Source organism: Toxotes jaculatrix, chromosome 2, assembly GCF_017976425.1.
Source record: "Toxotes jaculatrix isolate fToxJac2 chromosome 2, fToxJac2.pri, whole genome shotgun sequence".
Classification (NCBI taxonomy): domain Eukaryota; kingdom Metazoa; phylum Chordata; class Actinopteri; family Toxotidae; genus Toxotes; species Toxotes jaculatrix.
The window spans coordinates 11,881,606-11,902,344 of NC_054395.1; the positions used below are offsets into that span (position 1 = coordinate 11,881,606).

The window sequence follows — 20,739 nt, forward strand, 5'->3', positions numbered from 1 at the left end:
TTCTCCCTCACCCCAACTCCCCTTCTCGCCCTCCTTTTCACTCAGTCTTTTTCCAATCTCTTCCCTCCTCTCACACTCCCCTCCCATCATCCTCTCGCTCTCTGATGTTAGAGCCCCACAGGGTGCTGTAGAAACTGTCTGTCAGTCAGTTTCGTTTAGTGTTTATAGTCTGTCCAGCTGCTCTGATCCATTCTAAAAAGCTCTAAGTGGTGCAGCACTCCCTCCTCGCTGTCACTCAACGCTTCATCAATTAGACTTCTTACTCAGCCTAATTAATTTGACCAGTTTCTCAGAATTAAAAAATCAAGGTGGACACGAAACAGCTAATGTAAAATCCTATTAACCTCTCTCATTAATAAAATGTAAAAATGATAAAATCAAAACAAAATCTAAAATGTGTCTATGGGTTTGTTTAATTAGGGCATGCTAAATCATTCTGTGTACTTAATCAGAGCAACACCAACGAGCAGGGATCAGCCTCAGTTGATTTTATGTCAGATTTTTTATTTGATTTGACAGGCAGAGCTATTTATAATTCAAGAGTTTTCAAGGGTGCATTGGGGATTCTTCAAGGTCTCAAGGTCTGTGATGTAATCTGTAGCTCACGTTTTCAAAATGCCAATCAAAATAAATATATTTAGAGCTTGACACCCTGGTGACAGATGTATAAGGTGGTTTTGTCAGATTCATTTCTCTTTATTTCTCTCTCTGCTAGCAGTTAATAGTTGATTAGCCCATGTTGAGCTTTTGTTTTATTCCCCAAATTTGCAAATGAAATTTAGTTGGACTCTATTTATATCTCAACAAACTTTATGAGCCCTCCTATCCAAAAAGGATAGGGGGACTCATAAAGTTTTTACATTCATGTTATTAGTGTTCCCATTCAGTGTAATTAACCATCCATCTTCCAGAATAGGAATCAGAATGACTTCATGCCAGACATTTTCCCCCGGTGGATTCACTGCTGTCTGGGCCTGATAGACGGAAGACTATCAATACCTCAAAGGCTTTCAAGGGCGTACGAGGATTAAACTCGTTTTCATATTCTGTACTGTGGAGTGGGAATATTTTTAATGTGAAATATGCTGTGTAATCCCCTCCTCCTCCTTTCCATTGACACACACTGTATAAGAAGCCTATTATTTTATACTGTATAATAGTAAATCAAAGTGTTTGTTCTGTAACATTACACACAGAATTTTCTGGGTCCTTTTTTGCCATAACAAAATCTGAATTTCTCAGTTTACTCAGTCCCAAAAACAAACAACCTTGATTACCAATGCTCTTGTCAGGTTTTAGCACATTAAATTCTAAGTTAAGACAATATTTCTTACCTGAGAAAGAACATCATTTCTAGTCTCAGCTGCAGCTTCTGCATAATTGAAGAGGAGACGATGACAACAATGATATTTCATACCTGGTAACTGAAACTGTTCTGGCCTTAGTGTGTTAATTTCCCAGTGAGGAGCATTGTAACAATATTTCAGTTTCTGTGATTTCAGGGACAGAGCAGCAAGAGAGAAGACCTTGATTGAGCTGGAAGCTCAAGCTCCTTTACCAGCCAACCAGCCAAGCACCTGCCCCACTGAAATGCTCTGCTTAAGGGGTCACCTTGACCTCTGATCTCCGTAATGGGTGGCAAAGAAAAAGAAAGCTTCTCCTACTGAGCTGAGAAAGGTATCATTACATCTACACTATCATCACTGAATGGATGGTAAACTGAGTAATACCTGTCACACAGTCTCACACGCTGCCTAGTCACAACTTGTCTAGACGTCCTCGTGCTCCCCCGACACGCACCCATTCCAAATCCTGTTAACGCCGCCAGCCTGCGTCACAATAACCTACATTCCACAGTAATCACACCGACTGACTGAGGCGTGAGGGTGTCGGAGCCACAACAGAAAAAAAAAAACAAGCAGAAAAACCTGGTGACAGAGCATGAGGCTGAGGCTAGAGGGAGATTGCTGACACCCAGAGAGGGGAGGGAGGGGAGGGAAAGCATTTTTCTTTGGTGCATTCAAATCTTTTTGGAAAAGGAGGATATGCATTTTGGAGCACCATACTGCTGTGGATGCGCTCCAAGGTTCCACAAGCTCTGAGAAAAAAGAAAAAAAGAAGAGAGGCAGGGATCCAAATTCACTGGGACATGCTTTCACTGCACTGATTTGGAAGAACTGTCAGTCACAACATTTAGTTTTCATTTATTTTGACTGGAAAGTGAGACAGCTTTGGTTACACACCTCAACTTAATTGGCGAGGACAGCACAATACAATCTCTGACTTGTTCTCATTGTGCTATTTGATGTTTAGGCAGCAATATGGCACAAAGACGTTTGAGTGTGCAGACACTAACAGTAAACAGTCCAGTAAAAATATACAGTTTAATAGATTCTAGCTATGATCTCCCAAAAGAACGACAATAAGACAAGACAAATTAGAATCAATGTTATGTGTATTTTAGACTCAGCACAACTCTTTTTATGAGACAAATGAGTTCGTTTTAGACAAAACCTAAACCAGTTCCTGAAAGAAAGAGAGAAATAAAATAATGTCCTCAGTTTGGAGGATTTTCCCTCATTCTGTCTCTGTGGGGACATTTGGTCCTCTGAAGTACCTTGGAAACCATGGAAATCGTACACACGCTCACACACACAGTAACGCACACACACACACACACACACACACACACACACAGCAGAGACAGAGGGAAAAGGGAGAACACACGAGGGATGTGGATGCGCACGTGCGTGTGCACGCGCATGCTCGGTCACGCGGAGGTATCCGGCTGCTCCTCAGCTTCTCCGAGCGCTGATGCGCGGCGTCCCCGACTGACACGCCTTGTGTATCTCCACCCACCAGCCACAGGAAGAAATCACGTTCAATTCCAGCCGTGTCATTAGAAAAAAAAAACCCAACAACATTTACACCACCCAGCCGGCATTATAAATTGGTATTGAATGGGGAAATGGTGAGTGAATGTTGGAGGAAATTTGTAGCCTACATATTTGCATAATGTGATTTTTTTTTCTTTCAACAAGTATCAGGAAATGGATCTGCCCATTTAGCCACGCGCAAATTAGTGTTAAATTGGGATGATTGTCGGATTGCGCGCATGTGCCTTTACTATAGAGAAATGAATCACAGTAATCCTATATTAAATTTTAGTAGAATACTGTATGGGCACTACGGCAAATATATGAATCCCTGTGGGGCCATTAAGCCTGTGAAAGATACTATAGGCTAGTTTCTCCATCCACAGTAAAACATTATTCACAATATGGTCACTGAAATGGAATTTCAATGGATGTTTTCTTTCTGTGTGTGTGTGTGTGTGTGTGTGTGTGTGTGTGTGTGTGTGTGTGTGTGTGTGTGTGTGAATTACTCATCGGTGATAATACGGGAGATGACGTCACTTTTACAAGAGCTAACCTGACAGTTCAGAGCTGACATCACCGGACGGGAAAACACTGCGTGCTGCTGGACATAAGATGTTATCATAAAACAAGGAAAACTAGTCCTTAGTTTAACAAATGACGCTGCGAAACTGGAGCTTTTACATTAAAAAAAAAAAAGAAAAGAAATAAAAAATACTTTACCATAAAAGACCTTAATGCTCTGTCACTACTACACTGCTATTTTGATGTTGTTCTTTTCCCCTTTTGGTAAAAGTTTCTAGGAATTGCTTTTCTGCAATTCATCCAAAACCCTGTCCCACTGTTGCATCATTTCATTTTATTTTATAATGTCAGAATACTGCTGTGTCTCATTTCTAGGTCTCATTTCTAGGAATCAGCAGCGTTGCTGGGTTTGTCTGAATAACCCTCGTGAAGGGTGACAAACCTGCGGGGCTGTTTGTTAAGATGATAATTATTCAGATGATACGGTGATGACGGTGTGATTGTGTAAGGTACAGACTATTCCCCCTCCTATTCCAGTTGTGGATATGGCTGCCGCCGCGGGTGCTGTGTAACAGCCCTGCGCACCGGAGCCAACCATTATGAGAGAGGAAAGGAGAGAGAGAGTGAAAGAGAGAGATGGAGAGAGAGAGCCGGCAGAGATGCAAGCAATAGGGGGAGGGGTGGAAAAAAGGAGAGAGGAGGAGAGTGTGATTGTGAGTGTGTGCGTGTGTGTGTGTGGATGGATGGATAGTAGCCTACCACCGGGCTGTGCTGCCACAGCTAGAGGAGCGCACACACATGCATACAGACATACACACACGCACTCTGAAGGATAGTGTGTGAGCCAGCCAGCCAGCCAGTCAGTCAGTCAGTGTGAGTGTGTAAGCCATGTTGGATGTGAATGAGCGGGAGGAGAGATGCTGCTGCCGCGCCGCTCCTAACGCTCAGACCTCCAGCTCCACTGACCACAGCGGGTAGATGCCAACTCTCCAGGCCGACGGAGAGACGGGGGAGCCTGGGGGAAGGTGTCGGGCGGTGCCGGCGGTCCTGGAACTGGCCACCTAGCCGGAACGAGAGAGAGAGAGAAGTAACGGGAAGAAGGGAAGGCGCACACGAGAGAGAAAGAGGGAGAATAGGCAGAGGTGGAAGAGGGAGAAAGGAGGGGAGAGACAGAGAAAGGAAGAGACTAAATGGCTGCACCGCTATCGGGCTTCACCCCGCTCCTGTACTCGTCTCTGGTACTCCACCTGCTTCTCCTCGGCCCTTTGTTCGCCCTCGCCCCGGGGACGTGGATTACAGGAGGGGTTTCCAACCGATGGACCCCGGGCCTCTGCCACCGAGACGCCGGTAAAGTGAACCAGAAGCAACAGCAGCAGCGGTGCAAGGAAGCAGGGGAGTCGCCGACTGGCAGCTGGTATCTACGCCCAAGCAGGTGGACCGTAGAGCGGATACAGACTGAGGGATGCTCTGGAGTGCAGCTCACAGGAGGGACGCTGGGAGGATATCAGCAGGATGGGGCAAGGAAGGAGAGACTGAAAAGAGTCGGGACGGCTTGGAGGAGTGGAGACGGTCCTCCAGCACCATCACCACCTCCACCTCCTCCTCCTCCTCTCCACCCAGGAATTTGGAGCAGGTCGAGCTCAGATGGCGTCGGCTCAGGAGAGGGAGTGGAGAGAGGGGGGATGAGGAGGAAGGGCGTTGTTTCACCTCCCGTTTCACCTGCTTTCACCTCATCGCCGGTTCAAAACGGTAAAAAACGGGCAGTACAAAGGACTAGAGCGTGCGCGCAACGGTGGCCGGCGTCAAGGCCACACCTCGCCAAACGTGGCGCCGCCAGAGCCTTTGTGCACGCCTCTGGCCTGTGCAGGGCACCCGGAAGTGGAGGGAGGAGAGGGGGTGAGGTGCTGGAGAGGGCTGGTGAGGTGAGGAGACCCTTTGCTTCATGGTGCTCCCCGACACCGGGGCATTTCCTCCACTGGTCAAGCCCCGACAAACAAGCCCTCTGCGCGGCCAACCACCCCTCACCTGGCCCCTCGCCAACCGGTTGCTCTTGTTGCATTCATCCTCTTTCTGGACACAGTTCACCGCACGCTGAGGCTTCAGACACCTTCAGATGTAATCCCCGTTTCACAAAGAATTCAGACTGTATCCAGAGATCAAAATTGGACCACATTTGTCATTTTTCAGCCTGTAATTCCTCCCAGAGCGGCTACACAGATAACATTCAGCCACATCCAGGTTACAGGAACAGCAACAACAACAAGGCTTACGGTGCTGATGGGGGCTCAGCCAGCGTGGACAGGAGGGCCGGTAATTGTTCTCATTTGGGCAGGCACAATGTTATCGATCCCTTCAGCAACAGAGAGGGGGTTGATGATAGCTGTTTGACTGGGTGCATGAGGAGAAGGGAGAAGGAGAGGGGAGCATGGAGTGGGGGGGATGAGGAGGAGGGGAGGAAAGCGTACAGGTGTAGCGCAGTGATTAGCGCCGGTAACAGGGGGCTCCTCGGTTGTTTTGGACCCCCTCTCCATGATGAGAAAGCTGAGTATAACCATGCCAGAGTTATGGATCAGGGGAGAGAGAGGGATGATAAGAGAGAGGGAACGGATGGAGGAGGGGTGAACCAAGGCAACAAACACATTAATTTATCTAATTATCCGGATAATGATTTGGCTTTTCCGATTCTGACGCTCCAGTGTAGGTTTGATAATAAGCTTCGGCAGGGGAAATCAGCACCAGGAACCAGAGGCCAGGGCAGTCAAACCCGGGGAGAGAGCGGGGGGGTTCCCGGTGGTTGCTCTGGTTGTTTGGACAGAGGAGAAATGGGGGATGGATATTTAGCCGAGTTTATCGTCCCCGAGGGAGGCATAGCTCAGAGGAATCTCCGCATCCAATTTACCCCCAGCAGCATCACTGAGACGCGCGGCCAACGTTTTCTATCCAGCCAAAGCGCCAGAATCGCATCTAAATATCCCGGCCCGGTGCTCAGTACGCCCACTCTAACACAAACAGGCGATTATGCAGGAAGTGTAAACCTATCCAAACAGCTTTGTCTATCTGCTGAAAAAGTAAAAGCAACTTCTGAGACAGTGCCTGTGGGTGACTCAGGCTTTTTCTCGCCCGCTAAGTTTCCCGTTAAATCTCCCAGTGTTGTGTCAGCCACGTCTCGCTCTGCAGCCGCATTCAAACCACGTTTTCTCACTCAGCCTCATCACACTACAGCAAACCGCCTCTCGTTTCTCTCGGAAATCAACCTGACCACATGGCAGGATGACTCTCCACGCTCGCTTCATCCTCCTCCTCCTCCTCCTGTGGAGGATGTGATTTCAGCACCACGGACAGCTCCCATAAACTCTCAGCGCGTGTTTTTGTGGAGCAATTTCAACACTAACAGTAATAACAACAACGAAGAGGGGGAAAGCGAGCCGATAGATGGATATAGTCATGAATCTGACATAGAAAAGTCGCAACGGCATGGCCAGACCCAGCAGGGAGACCTGTGGGAGAGCGCGCTGCGAGAGATGGTCCAAGCAGGGTGCGCAGACAGCATTTCCACCGACTGCTCTGCCACTGAGCGCGGGGACCATGCACATATGCGATTAAAATCCGGTAAGCAAGTGCCGTTAGAGCCCGAAGGTGTCAGACAGCCAGATAGGCGGCAGATGGGGGCCGAGGGAGAAAGGGAGAGGGATGGAGATAGGGAGGGAGAAGGCTTGGAGGGGTCCGCTGCTGTTGCTGCTGCCGCTGGGGGAGGAAAATTACAGGTGGGGGAGGGCGAAAGAGAGGCGCGGCTGATAGGAGGGAGAGTACAAGGGGGAGAAGGGGAAGAGGAGGAGGAGTGGGAGAGGGAAAAGGGAATAACAATGGCAAGCCAGGCAGAGGGAGGGAAGGGTCAGGAGAGGGGCAGTAGCACCACCAGCATCACACAGCCAGATAGAGGGAAGAAAGAGAGCCAGGCGGATGAAAGCCGTGAGGGGGGAGAGGTGGAGGGGGAGGTGGAGAGGGAGAGGGATGAAGAGGTGGAGGAGAGGCACAGCTCAAGGGGAGAGAGGAGCCTGGAACGACTGATAATAGTAGCCGATGATGAAACCTCACAGGGAGAAAAGGAGAGGAGGGTTTTGATGCCGTGGCCTCGCTCTCGACGTGCAGCCAACAGACATCCCCATTTCTCCCAGTATAACTACCAAGTACAAGTGGCTGAGAACCAGCCACCTGGCACCTCAGTCATTGTCATGTCTGCCTCAGACTCAGATGCAGGAGATGCAGGCAGAGTGAGCTACTCAATGGCCCCACTGATGAACAGCCGCTCATCTGACTATTTCCACATCCACCCAGACACAGGTCTCATCACCACCACTCAGATTCTTGACAGAGAACACATGGATCTGCATTACTTCCGGGTCACAGCGACCGATTATGGCTCCCCTCGCCTCTCTGGCACCACAATGGTGGCCATTACTGTTTCAGACCGGAATGATCACTCTCCTATATTTGAGCAGACAGAGTATAGGGAGACGATTAGGGAGAATGTAGAGGAAGGGTATCCTATTTTACAGCTCAGAGCAACAGATTCAGACTCCCCGTCCAATGCCAATATTCGATACCGGTTTGTCGGTGACTCAGCTGCGATGGCCCGATCGGCCTTTGAGATTGACCCACGCTCTGGCCTCATCACAACCCGTGGGGCAGTGGACCGAGAAACAAACGAGCACTACACTCTCCAAGTGGAGGCCAGTGACCAGGGGAAGGATCCAGGGCCACGCTCTGCCACTGTCAAAGTTTTCATCACCGTGCTGGATGAAAATGACAACGTGCCACAGTTCAGTGAAAAACGCTATGTAGTGGCAGTGAAAGAGGATGTGAGGCCTCACTCTGAGATCCTACGTGTGAGTGCCACAGACCGGGACAAGGACAGTAATGCTGCCGTTCACTACAATATCATCAGTGGTAACAGCCGTGGGCAATTTTCCATTGACAGTGTCACTGGTGAGATCCAGGTGGTGGCACCCCTAGACTATGAGGCTGAACGGGAGTATACGCTTCGAGTTCGTGCACAGGACAATGGCCGACCACCACTCTCCAACAACACTGGGATTGTTAGTGTACAGGTGACAGATGTCAATGACAACCCGCCGATCTTCGTCTCCACACCATTCCAGGCGTCTGTGCTCGAGAGCGCCCCAGTTGGTAGCTCTATCCTCCACATCCAGGCCATTGATACAGATTCTGGCGATAATGCCCGCCTGGAGTACAGGTTAACCGGTACCAGCTCTGACACACCGTTCGTTATCAATTCTGCAACGGGCTGGGTCACTGTCAGCTCCATCCTCGACCGAGAATCTGTGGAGCACTACTTCTTTGGTGTGGAGGCCAGAGATTATGGCATGCCTCCTCTTTCTGCTACAGCCAGTGTTACAATTACAGTGATGGATGTGAATGACAACCGCCCTGAGTTCCTCCAGAAGGAGTACTATGCCCGCCTGAACGAGGATGCCGCGGTTGGTACCAGTGTAGTGACTGTCACAGCAGTGGACCGTGATGTCAACAGTGCAGTGACTTATCAGATAACAGGAGGAAACACCAGAAACCGCTTTGCCATCAGCACGGCAGGAGGTGCTGGACTTCTCTCCCTAGCCCTCCCATTGGACTACAAACAGGAGCGGCGATACGTTCTGACAGTCACTGCCTCAGACCGCACGCTCCACGACACCTGTCAAGTGCACATCAACATCACAGATGCTAATACACATCGGCCTGTGTTCCAGAGCGCCCACTACTCTGTTAGTGTGAATGAAGACCGGCCACCAGGAAGCACCGTGGTTGTGATCAGTGCCACAGATGATGATGTCGGCGAAAATGCTCGAATCACATACTACCTTGAGGACAATATCCCACAATTCCGCATTGACCCAGCCACAGGGGCTATAACACTCCAGGCAGAGCTCGACTACGAGGACCAAATGACCTACACATTGGCCATAACAGCTAAAGACAATGGCATACCACAGAAATCAGACACCACATACGTTGAGGTGAATGTCAATGACGTGAATGACAATGCGCCTCAGTTCCTCAGCCCCAGATATCAGGGAACAGTGAGCGAAGATGCCCCTCCCTTCACCAGTGTTCTCCAAATCTCAGCCACTGACCGTGATGCCCACGCCAACGGCCGTGTTCAGTACACCTTCCAAAATGGTGAGGATGGGGATGGAGATTTTACCATCGAACCTACTTCAGGAATTGTCCGAACCGTTAGACGTTTGGACCGTGAGAGCGTGCCATTCTATGAGCTCACAGCCTATGCCGTAGATCGTGGCGTGCCCCCTCAGCGAACCCCCGTCCACATTCAGGTGACGGTTCTTGATGTGAATGACAATGCCCCCGTTTTCCCTGCTGATGACTTTGAAGTTCTAGTGAAGGAAAACAGTGCAGTGGGCTCTGTGGTGGCCCAGATCACGGCCACTGACCCGGATGAGGGTGCCAATGCTCAGATCATGTACCAAATAGTGGAGGGTAACATCCCTGAAATCTTCCAGATGGACATCTTTTCTGGGGAGCTCACTTCACTTATTGATCTTGACTACGAGGCTCGCAATGAGTATGTCATTGTAGTCCAGGCCACCTCAGCACCTCTAGTCAGCCGGGCCACTGTTCGGATCCGATTGGTGGACCAGAACGACAACCGACCCACCCTCCAGGACTTCCAAATAATTTTCAACAACTTTGTGTCCAATCGGTCCAACAGTTTCCCCAGCGGGGTAATTGGGAGGGTACCCGCCCATGATCCTGATGTGTCAGACAGGCTGTACTACACCATCGACAGGGGCAACGAGCTTCACCTGCTGCTCCTGAATCACACCAGTGGAGAGATCCGACTGAGCCGAAAACTGGATAACAACAGGCCTCTGGTGGCTCCCATGCTGATCACCGTCACGGGTAAGAGACCATGAAGGGAAAAATGGAAAGGATGGGATAGTGTGTGTGTGTGTGTGTGTGTGTGTGTGTGTGTGTGTGTGTGTGTGTGTGTGTGTGTGTGTGTGTGTGTGTGAGTGAGTGAGTGAGTGAGTGAGTGTAGTCAGTTTAGATTCCCCTGTAGCTTTATTCACTGTAGTAAATTCTGTGAAGATAAGGATTCAGACTCTACAGGTTTGTATGAGTGAGAAAGCAGGGTGATAAGACTGGGTGGTATTTGGTTGAGCTGTGGGCATTGCCTCTGCCTTTTCCTTTTGTCATTTTGTCTTCACTTGTGTGCATAAAGGAATGAGTTTGATTTTTTAAACTTGAACTGGGCTATTTGAAAAACATTCGGCTGATTGTGCATGTGTGTGCGTGTGAAAGAAAGCTAATTGAATGAGTGGAAAGGGAGGAGGAGAGAAAGCAAGAAAATTAGAATTGTTACCTGTGTCTAAGACATCTGCTACCTGTACCTGAGTCCCTCAAGGAGAAGGCTTGTGGGAGAAATTGTGTGTGACTGTGTTTGAGAGAGAAACACAGAATGTGACAGGACTGTTGCTCAAGTTAGATTTACCTGAAAGCACGAAGAGACAAACAGCTGGGAGACTGATGCTAGTTGACTTAGCAGAGTCTGAAAGTGTGGAAGAGGTGAGAAGTGCATGAAAAAAGCACGAGGAAAAGAAGATGTGAAATGCTTAGTGTGGATTCTGAGTGGGAAAATGCGACTGTACATCACAGAAGGGAGAAGACGTGTGTGAGAAGAAACAGATTCAATAAATATTTGAAGGCACTTGTCACTCAATATGAGATAGGTGATGTTAATTATTGGTAAATGGTAATTTTTTCAATGTCATATCGGTCAATATGTTGCTGCTTTATGATGTACGCTGTTGCAAGCAGGCAATGACAATTTTCTTGGAGGAGCTGTGTGCTTATGAGCAGAGATCGATGTCGCAGCACCACCCACACTATTTGATTGACAGGTGATCTGGGCTAAGTGGGGTCCAAGTTGTCATGGTGATTTTGTAAAATTAAAGAAAATCTATTTAGCAGGAAACAAGGAAGCACACAGTTTCTACTGACAGAGCCAATTACATCACATGAAATGGTATCAGTACTTTTTTTTTTTTAACCCTCCTGTTGTCTTCGGCTCAACAGGAGGGTTAACCCTCATGTTGTTTTCGAAGACAATACGAGGGTTAATGTGATGTATCTCCTGATGAAATGGGGCAGTAAACGTTCAGTTTTAAGTGTAAATCCATGGGCCATTAGTTTGGAGAGAAACACAGTTTGATTTTCCAGAATAGTGATTTTTAGCAAGAAAACTCAAGTGCACAACTCACAGGATCAGCCATTGCCATATTTTGAAGTGGCAAGCTTCAAATTATTAAATAAGTAATTTGAAAGTATTTCTCGGCTCAATGTCAAATTTATATTTTAAGTTCTTTTGAGGCTACCACACAAGAATATAATCATCCACTATTTTTCCTTACAGTGAATATACAGCATTTATTTAAGAACCAGCATCTTGAATTTTTGAATTCAGTGTTATTTTAATTTGTTTTTAGATTCATTTTGTTGTTTATGTGTTTGCATTTCCAAACTTTGGCTTTAAGGAAAAAAAAAGGGGGGCTTTCTAAAAGCTTTACAGAACTCTTTGCTGTCAGTGATCAAAGCAGTGGAAGCTGAATAAGGAAAAAACAAGAGCAGCATTGTTGCTTTGAAGGCCTGGTTAGTGCTGCGTTTGTATTCTGTCAGAAAGCTTTAATGGAGGAGAACTGGCTTGGGAGTGTGTGTGACCTGCTACCCTATTTACACTGCTTTTATATCAGCCTCACTGGTGACAATGCAGGCTCATACATATTCATTTTCGTGTCATTTTGGGTGAGTGACTGAGTGAGTGAGCACATGAACAAGTGAGTTTAACAATAAAATAGTGACTTATGAAGTTCAAAAGTGATCAGATTAATGACAGAGTGAGCGAGTGAAAAAGTGAAGGAATGAGTTCATAAGTGACTAAGAGAAAAGGTGAATGAGGGAGTAAATGAGTGAATTGAAGAGAAAGAGGCTGACAAAGGTGTGAATGAGTGACAAACATGCAAGGAAGTGAGCAAGTGATAGGTGAGAGAATGAATGAGGGAGTGAAAGAGAAAGCAACTGAGTGAATGAGTAGGTGAACAAATGAATGAGTTTTAGATAGTGAATGAGTGACTGAGCAAATTAACGATTGAGTGCGCGTGTTAGCACGTGAGCGAGTGGATAAGTGAACGAGTGAGTGAAATTAAATGTTAGAGTGAATGATGAAGTGAAAGAGTGCATGAGTGACAAAATGACAGTGATAGAGATGGATGACCAAGTGAGTGAGAAAGTGAAGGAATGAGTATATGACTGCATAAATAAGTGATTGAGTGAAAAAGTAAATGAGTGAGTGAATGAAAGAAAAAGACAATAATACCAGTAAGTGGGTGGGTCAGTGAGTGAGTGAGTGAACAAGTCGTAGAGGGACTGAAGTAAGAAAGTGAACAAACATACGATTTATTAAGGGGAGCGGTGAGTGAGTGAATGTGCAACTAAGCCAAAGTGAGTGAATGAGTGAGCTAACAGTGTGTGTGTGTGTATGCGTGTGTGCGCCATGAATTGTACATATGTATGTATGTATGCGTGTGCCAACGTTGGTCTCCATCTGCCTCTTCCAATGTGCATTCAGCTCAGTTGAACCAGACGTGTAGATTCATTCCCAACTCTCTCTCTATTTCTCCCTCACTACAGAAGCATTTTACTTTCTCACCCTCTCTCCCTCTCTCTAACCCTGTCTCTCTCTCTCCTCTGTCTCTCTCTGCTGCTCCCTCTTTCCTCCTCCTCCTCCTCCTCTCCCTCTCCATTGCTCCAGGATTTGACAGTTATGAGATTATAATGAAACAACAGTCAGCCAGAGTCAGGCTCGGAGCAAAGCTGTCACTTTCATTGTTTGCTGTGTGTTATCTGTGACTACCCGTCCCTCCTCTACCCATCACTTTATTCCTCTCCTTTATTCTAGCCGTTTTTGGATTGGATGAATGGATGAATGAGTTTGTCTCTTTTTTATTTCTTGCATCTCCCTCCCTTCTTTTTCATCATCCTTCTTTCCATTTGTTTCCTCTGTCGTTTTCCCTCCCTTTTTCATCTTCTGTCCTTTCTTTTTCTTCCTTTCGTTTCTCGTTTTGCCGCTGTATGTTATTTAGTCACCTGCTATGCCTCTTCTGTCTACCTCTTTTCTCTTTCTTTTCCCCTCCTCCACACTCAGTAATCCATCCTTCTCTCATCCGACCCTTTTCCTCAATACTTTCCTGTAATCCTCACAAAACTCTCATGGGCTGTTTCTCTTCCATGGCATGTTCTTTTCAGCTCTTCTCCTCTGTCCTCCTCTCCTCCTTGCTGCTTTCTTCTCTCCTCATTTCCTTTCCTCATGTGTGTCCATGTGTACCCAAGTGTGAGTGTGTTGTCTTTTTGTGTGTTTCTCAGGCATGTGCGTGCCTGGTTTGTATGTTTGTGCACGTTTGAACAATGTTTTCTTGTAACACAAAAGATTTTTCTGTGTGTCTGTGCTTAGGCTTGCTTTGTGTCTGCACATAGTAGTTTTTGTGTGCATGTGTGTTCATAAGTGTGTGTGTGTACTCTCAGGTGGTTCAAAGCAGTGCACTTGAGAGTGTACTCATGTGTTTGCAATGAATAATATCTAGGCATGCCAGAGAGTGCTGGGACTACTCTCCTCTCTTTCTCTCTACTTTCCCTGTCTAGCTTTCTTACTTCCTCAGTCTTCCCTCACTTCCTCTCTTTGTCTCCCCCTTCCCTTCCTCTCTCCTACTCTCTGTCTCTTCTTTCTCTCTATTCTCTCTGTAACAGTCAGTTCCACTCTGTTGATTCTCAGGATAATTCCCATATTTATGGTGCATAGAGATTAAACGCTGCATCCATACTTATGTTGCCAGTAGTTAAGGCACACACACTGGCTTTAAGGTCAGCTGGTTTGGGACAAATAATGAAAAAAAAAAAGCCACTTTATCTTGGCACCCCAAACAGCATCAGCTCAAGGTGCCCTTGAGCAAAGCAACCCCCTCCTCACCCAGTTACTCGAGTGGCCAGCAGCAAAGGCCGTGGTTGTAGTGGCGAACTCCCAGTTGGGAATGTGTGAAGCAGTTTGAATGCATAGCGAGGCTTTGTTGGAAAAGAAATCATGTGCCCAACCAGACTTCTCTTGCTAAATGAAGACTGTGTTGTCAGCATGCTGGAAGGTCTTTTTCAATTGGTCTTTTTCATTGAGGACATTCTGACATGTCACAGTTGGAAAAGCATAGGGGTAAATTATATAAGTAATGATTGCTAAATGCCATTTTGCTGCTTCAGTTTCAAGGTCCTGATATTGTGAGTGCTGGCTCACTCATGCCTAACTGGGATGTTTGCTGAAACCCCCAGATACTCTGCTAACATGCAGCCTGGAGAAGTATCACTCCAGCTCAATTTTATGTTTTGTGTAACACTGAAAAATACATGGATTTTGCTTTGGCAGTAGCTATATCACCATTGCTAACACTGCTACAAATCTCTGTCCTTTTAGGTTTCGGGCTAATTAGCAGCGTATGTCCCAGTATACCACAGATGTCCACCATACTTTATTCCAAATGGTTTGACTTCTTTGGATCTGTCATCTCGTTTTGCTTCAAAAACTATACAGCATTAAAAAGCTCATTGCCAGGCCTCTTCCATAAATGACTAATAGTCATAACTGGCTGTCAACCTAATATAGCCCAGCTGTGTAGCAGTGTCTTTGATCGTGATTTGATTTCATATTTGGTTAAAGCTGAATGAATTTACTTTTTAGCCACTTAGAGGAGGATGCATCCTACAGCTAGCTAAACCATCACCCACATCCAGTGGATATAGAGGAATATTAATATACATTTGAAGTTGTGTTTGTGTCCACCTGAAGAAATTAGGGCAATAATTCACTTTTCTTTTTGCTGTGATTTGGTCTCCACCTCTGCTGTTTGCTTTTGGGTGTAGAAGGTTTAACAGAGTTTTTTGTCTTGAAAACAGCTGTCTGCTGCTGCTGGAAATGAAGTCAATGAAAGTACTGAGACCAACCCAAACAGTAAAGTCATGTAAAACTGAAACAATGAGCTAAAAGAGGCTAAAAAGCTCAGAAGAGCTGTTGAAGTTAGTGACATTTCTGTGTTTGTCATTGTGAGCAGCGTCTTTCATATTACACATTGTCATTCGATCTTTGGTTAAAACAATAATACTGATTAAACAGGCTTTAAAAAGCTTGAAAAAGGGACTCAAAAGTAATAGTGTAGGATTATAGTGGTGTAATTTGTTCATGTATACAACTGTGAGCATTTTCCAAATAAGTTAATACATCTCACAACCCAAACCCAAATTTCACAAACCTAGAATATAGAGCACCAGTGTTTCCTCTACACTGATTTGAGTTTCATGGTTTGTGTGTGTGCTGGAGCCTCTGAGAGTTGAGGGGGTGATGAGAATGAAGACACCAATATATTTACACACCGGTTTACTTTACATATGTCATTGCTAAGTGTGACACAGGTCAGTGCACCATGAATTCACTTACATAACATATAGGTCATTGCACTGATGTTAACTAGAACCCTACCAGTGAATGTATGTGTGAACACACTGATGTGTCTTTCATGTGTAAGGAAACTAAAGCATTTACATGTGGGTCAGCTGAGAAAGGTCAAAACCCAAGAGAAAATATGTTCTGAATTATTCTCATACTGGATAATATGCTTTTTTTTTTTACTCAGTATTACAGGTACGGAGGTAAAATTGTTTTGTTCTTGTTGTTGATGTCATAGTTAGAAACCATATTTTCTGTATTTGCACCATCAATCTATTGTCTTTCTATTGGCACACTCACATGTACCATATATTTTCTGCAGTGATGAAGGTGAGTCACAGCTTATGCATTTCAAAATAAAAGGCATAGGAAAAGAGAAGTGAACACAGACTGTAAATGTCATGAATCAGTTTTAATGTCATGTTTTGATGAAAACATGACTCGCCCTCTGAACCCTCAGGATGCCCCACAGGCTTAGTTTCACCACCAACACAGAGTGGTTATAAAATAGGCCATGTCTGTGTGTGTGTGTTTGTGTGTGTGTGTGTTTGTGTTTGTTTGTTTACCACCAGTCCCCATCTCTCTCTGTACAGATTTGAGTAGCTAGAGATTAGAGAGTCTACCTCAGCTTTACTGGTGCCATGGAGTGAGGCCTTTTGGAACAGCTAAAAACACCTTTGCCTGCCAATGTGGTTGGACAACATGCTGTATGAACTTCTTTTTTAGCTTAACAAAGTGTTTACTTTACTCCTACAACACTCCCAGTGTGACATCAAATTATGCAACTCTATGCTGCTTTGTTTTGCTAATTCGTACATATTGACTCTAAGATAACAAGATATTTGCAGAGGATAAAGAGATACAGCATGAAAAAGTGTACAAAATGGGCTCAAACCCATGGCAGCCACCATGGCCTACATATACTTCCCATGTTGGCCAACCACAATGTAGCAGCCACACTATAAAGAAACTTTTACCAACCCATTAGAATCCATTAGACATTCTCTCCACATCTTCATCCTGTTGGAGGCACAGTGCATCAACTACCTGTCAGGAGCTAAATGGTTCAGGTGGAGCAGAGGGGGTCATGGAGTTTGACACAGTTTTCTCTCTCCCCAGATCAGAGGGCCAGATGGCAGGTTTCTCCACTGGATAGTTAGTGTCCTGTGACCATGACTCCAAAGCTGGGACCAAACCTGTGACCTTAACATGTTTTTACACTGACCAGTACTGTCCTCTCTTTAAAACCTGTGTATTTTTTAAGCTTAAATTAAGTTGGTTGGTTGTGGTTGTAGCAGTTAGTTGTGATATTTTAGCACATACTGGGCAGCAAGGGGCCCCCACTGCTTTGTATGAGATTGTAATATGTGTGGCCAGTGTTTCTGACAGAGATCCAGTATCTGTTTAAAGCTGTCTGTATAAGAACATTAATCTGCTATCATGCAGGGGTTTTTAGCTCACAGAAGGCCAGAGATATTAGTCTGAAGAGCCATGTCTGTCTAACAATATAACACCATCACATAGCTGAGTGCTTGACACAAGACAAAGCCTGTGATAAATGGAAAGTGGGGCCACACAGCTTAAGTAAATGGATTTTGTTATTTTATGCAAATGGATAAAAGAAGGAACAATGGAGACTTACAGAGGGAAATCAGAGTGACAGTTAAACATGTCGATACAGTGTCTGTTTCCCAGCTTTCATTTATGCAGGATTTGTTAGATTTGCACTCAAGAGTCGTTTGCTGTAAATGCCAAGTTACTTTGCAGTCACACAGCTGTACACATCCTCATCTAGGGAACTGCCCTGTACAAATACAGACCACTTGATATGTCTTTTTCTCTGGGATAACAATGTGGTTTGAGTGACAAGACGACTGCTGGCAAATAGTGATAAATAAGGCAGCAATTCTGCACGGGAGGAAGGGGGAATTCTTTGGCAGTGAAAATTCAGACATTGTGGGCTGCTATGAGTGAATATGTCAACAGAAGTTTTCAGGGAATTGGGAGCATTACAAATTCATGTTCCCTGCTGAGAGATTTGCAGTTGGTCTGGGAAGCCTTTGGTCCTGAAATTTGCTTCTTACACCCTTTTTGTGTCACCTATGCTCTTTCTCAGCAGACTGATATGAAATATAGTACTCTCTTGGTATACAGTAGAAAAATAGAAATACTTACCAACTATCTGACCGTCTGGAAGCTAGGTTGAGTTATAAACGTTTTTGAGACAATGAACTGTGGATTAAGCTTCTGTGATGTTGAATATACACTCCTACCTCAAAATATTGGAGATTTGCTCCACTGACTTTCACTCTTGAGGCTTTTTGCTCACGTACAGCTTCAGCTTTTCTTTACAGACAGTCAAAGCAGACACATTGTATTTAAAAAAAAAAAAAAAAAAAAAAAAAATTCTACCTTATGAATCCCCCAGTTCCCCAGGAAGCACTACAACACAAAGTTCTCCACACTGTTCTTCTGTAGCCTGGAAGAGAAAGTCATAAAACTTGTGGTACATATCACTTATATTATGCAGGTTGAATATGGTATTGGCTCTGATGGAATATTCAGCTTGCATAATGGATCACAGGAAAAATGTTCAAATTCTTTGCTGCAGAAAGTTTCATTACATTTGAGGGTTTCACTACAAACTGCCTTTGCTGGAATGATATGATGAATGTTTGTGATAAATATCACAAAATGCACAAAATCCATGCATCTTTTTCCCCTCTTTGTCTGCTTTTGCTACGCTCCTGCACTTTGCAGGATGTTTTGTGCTTTGTCTATTTTTTTAATTAGGAAGGCTGACATTTATCCATTATATTTACATTTCAAAAATACTGAAAAGAGGGCTGGACCAAGACAAGAACAGAAGAACAGCCTCAGCAACTCACTGTTATGCAACAAAGCCTCCAATTAATGATTGGGAGACATCAGGACACTATTCACCTTTCATTAGGATTAAAGTCTTGGTCCTTTATTTAATCTTTAACTATCAAAACAACCAAGGGGCTTAGGACGATTGGTCAAAACTCCCTCTGCAAGTAAAGTTTATTTTTAGTTTGCCAGTAACAATTATTTTACAGTCCTTTGAAAGACAAAAAAGAGATGCAAAACACATTAGAAACTTCAGTGCATCACAAACTTCAAGATATACAGCCAAAGTTTATTATCCAAAGGTCTCCTAACCTTTCAGACATCAAAGAGCTAAATGGTGAATGGAAAATGGAAATATAAGTGTTTGCAAATAGCATTTTAATGATTTGTTTGTGCTGGTCTGAGGCTGAATGAGAATGGGTTCAGTCCAAATCAGCCACCGGGGAGCAGTAAGCTACGCAATGCAGTGAAACTGAGGAAAGATCATTAATAGACTGGAACTTCCATGCTATGTTTAGCATTGTATCATCAATAAATCATTCCCATGTTAGCTTTACGGCATTAGTGTGATTACTGTAAACAAACAAAAATCAGTGCAGGGAGAGAAGCTGGACAGAAAACCAGCCTCTCTGTTGCATTTTAATTTCAAAAGACTCTCTGGTTGAATCCTGCAGACTTTCTAAACAGACAATCCAAACACATTGATGAAGCCTGTCACATTTCAAGGTCTCCTCCAAATGTGTCTGAGAAATGCAGCCATCTTTTGGGGCTAAAGTTAGAGTTAGGTGTATCCTTTGCAGCCATCAGTATCCCTCCATTTACTCTGTTCTGGTCACTTGTTAAATGGACCATACAGGCAATCCTCTCATAAATGTGACAAGGTATGTGAGCTCAAGTTACGTTTCCCATTAATCTGGATTCACTATCAGCCCTGATCACATAGTGCATCATGATCATTTTCATCACTGAGTGTGAACTGCAGCTAAGTGCTGCTGCCAGCACTGATGCTCGCTCTCTCGCTTTGGGTCTGCTCGTCTTGATCACATTTTGGGTCGGGTCTGATTAGAATCAGGTCTTTGTGGATTGGGTCGGACCATCCTTGAGTTCCTTTCAGATCAGGTTTCTGTTTCAAATTGGGTCCGCAATTTGTGATCCATAATGATGAAGCAGCAGCTGTCTTTATCCATCTGGATTGAAGTTACTTATTTATTTCCATTTCTGGAAGTTTTTTTTTTTCCCCCATTTACTATGTTGGTGAATTGGGTGCTTGTGTTGTTGTGTTTCTGTAGTTGTCTCATTTGTTATTTGATTTGAAAAAGAACTTTTTTTATTTTAAAATAACTTGTAACAGTGAAGTGTAGATACCACCAGCTGTTCTCATTGGTGCCACTGGTGGTAAGAAGATACTGCAGCTCACTGAACAACGGTATTGCTGATGTTGTCAGACACGTTTTGGCAAATTTTGCTCGAATACAATCACAAAATTCACAATATTAATTTCTCAGTTTCTGTTACAGCTTTGCTATTTTGAGCAAAGTTTCCTCATCTCTCATAACTGTCAACGTTAACAGTTGTATTTCATATATCGTTCAGTTGTTGTGTGTGTGTGTTTCTGTGTGCATATTTGAGTGATACACAAGTAAACATCTCAGGATCCCTTCCTGCTGTACACACCGTACTGAGCAGACCATTACTGCTGCACTATTACACCGCCCCACAGGAGCAATTGTTTGGAAAATTTCAATTTGGGATCTTTTCAGGTAACAGAAGGCCCTCCCAGTGATAGGAGCGATGAAAGCTGCTACAGACACACCCAGCCTCAGGTGCTGTGGTGACTGCAGTGATTTACGAGAGAGAGAGAGTTCAGCCCACGGTGTTATGCCCCAAAATACC

General features: G+C 44.9%; 1 protein-coding gene across 1 annotated transcript in view; it reads left to right on the forward strand.

Moving 5' to 3' along the window:
- Nucleotides 1–4,591: 4,591 nt before the first annotated feature.
- Nucleotides 4,592–20,739, forward strand: part of celsr3 (cadherin, EGF LAG seven-pass G-type receptor 3) — a 102,398-nt gene continuing 86,250 nt past the window's right edge. The window contains exon 1 of the mRNA XM_041048078.1: nt 4,592–10,337. Within this exon, the coding sequence (XP_040904012.1) occupies nt 4,592–10,337 (5,746 nt within the window). The remainder of the gene's footprint in view (nt 10,338–20,739) is intronic.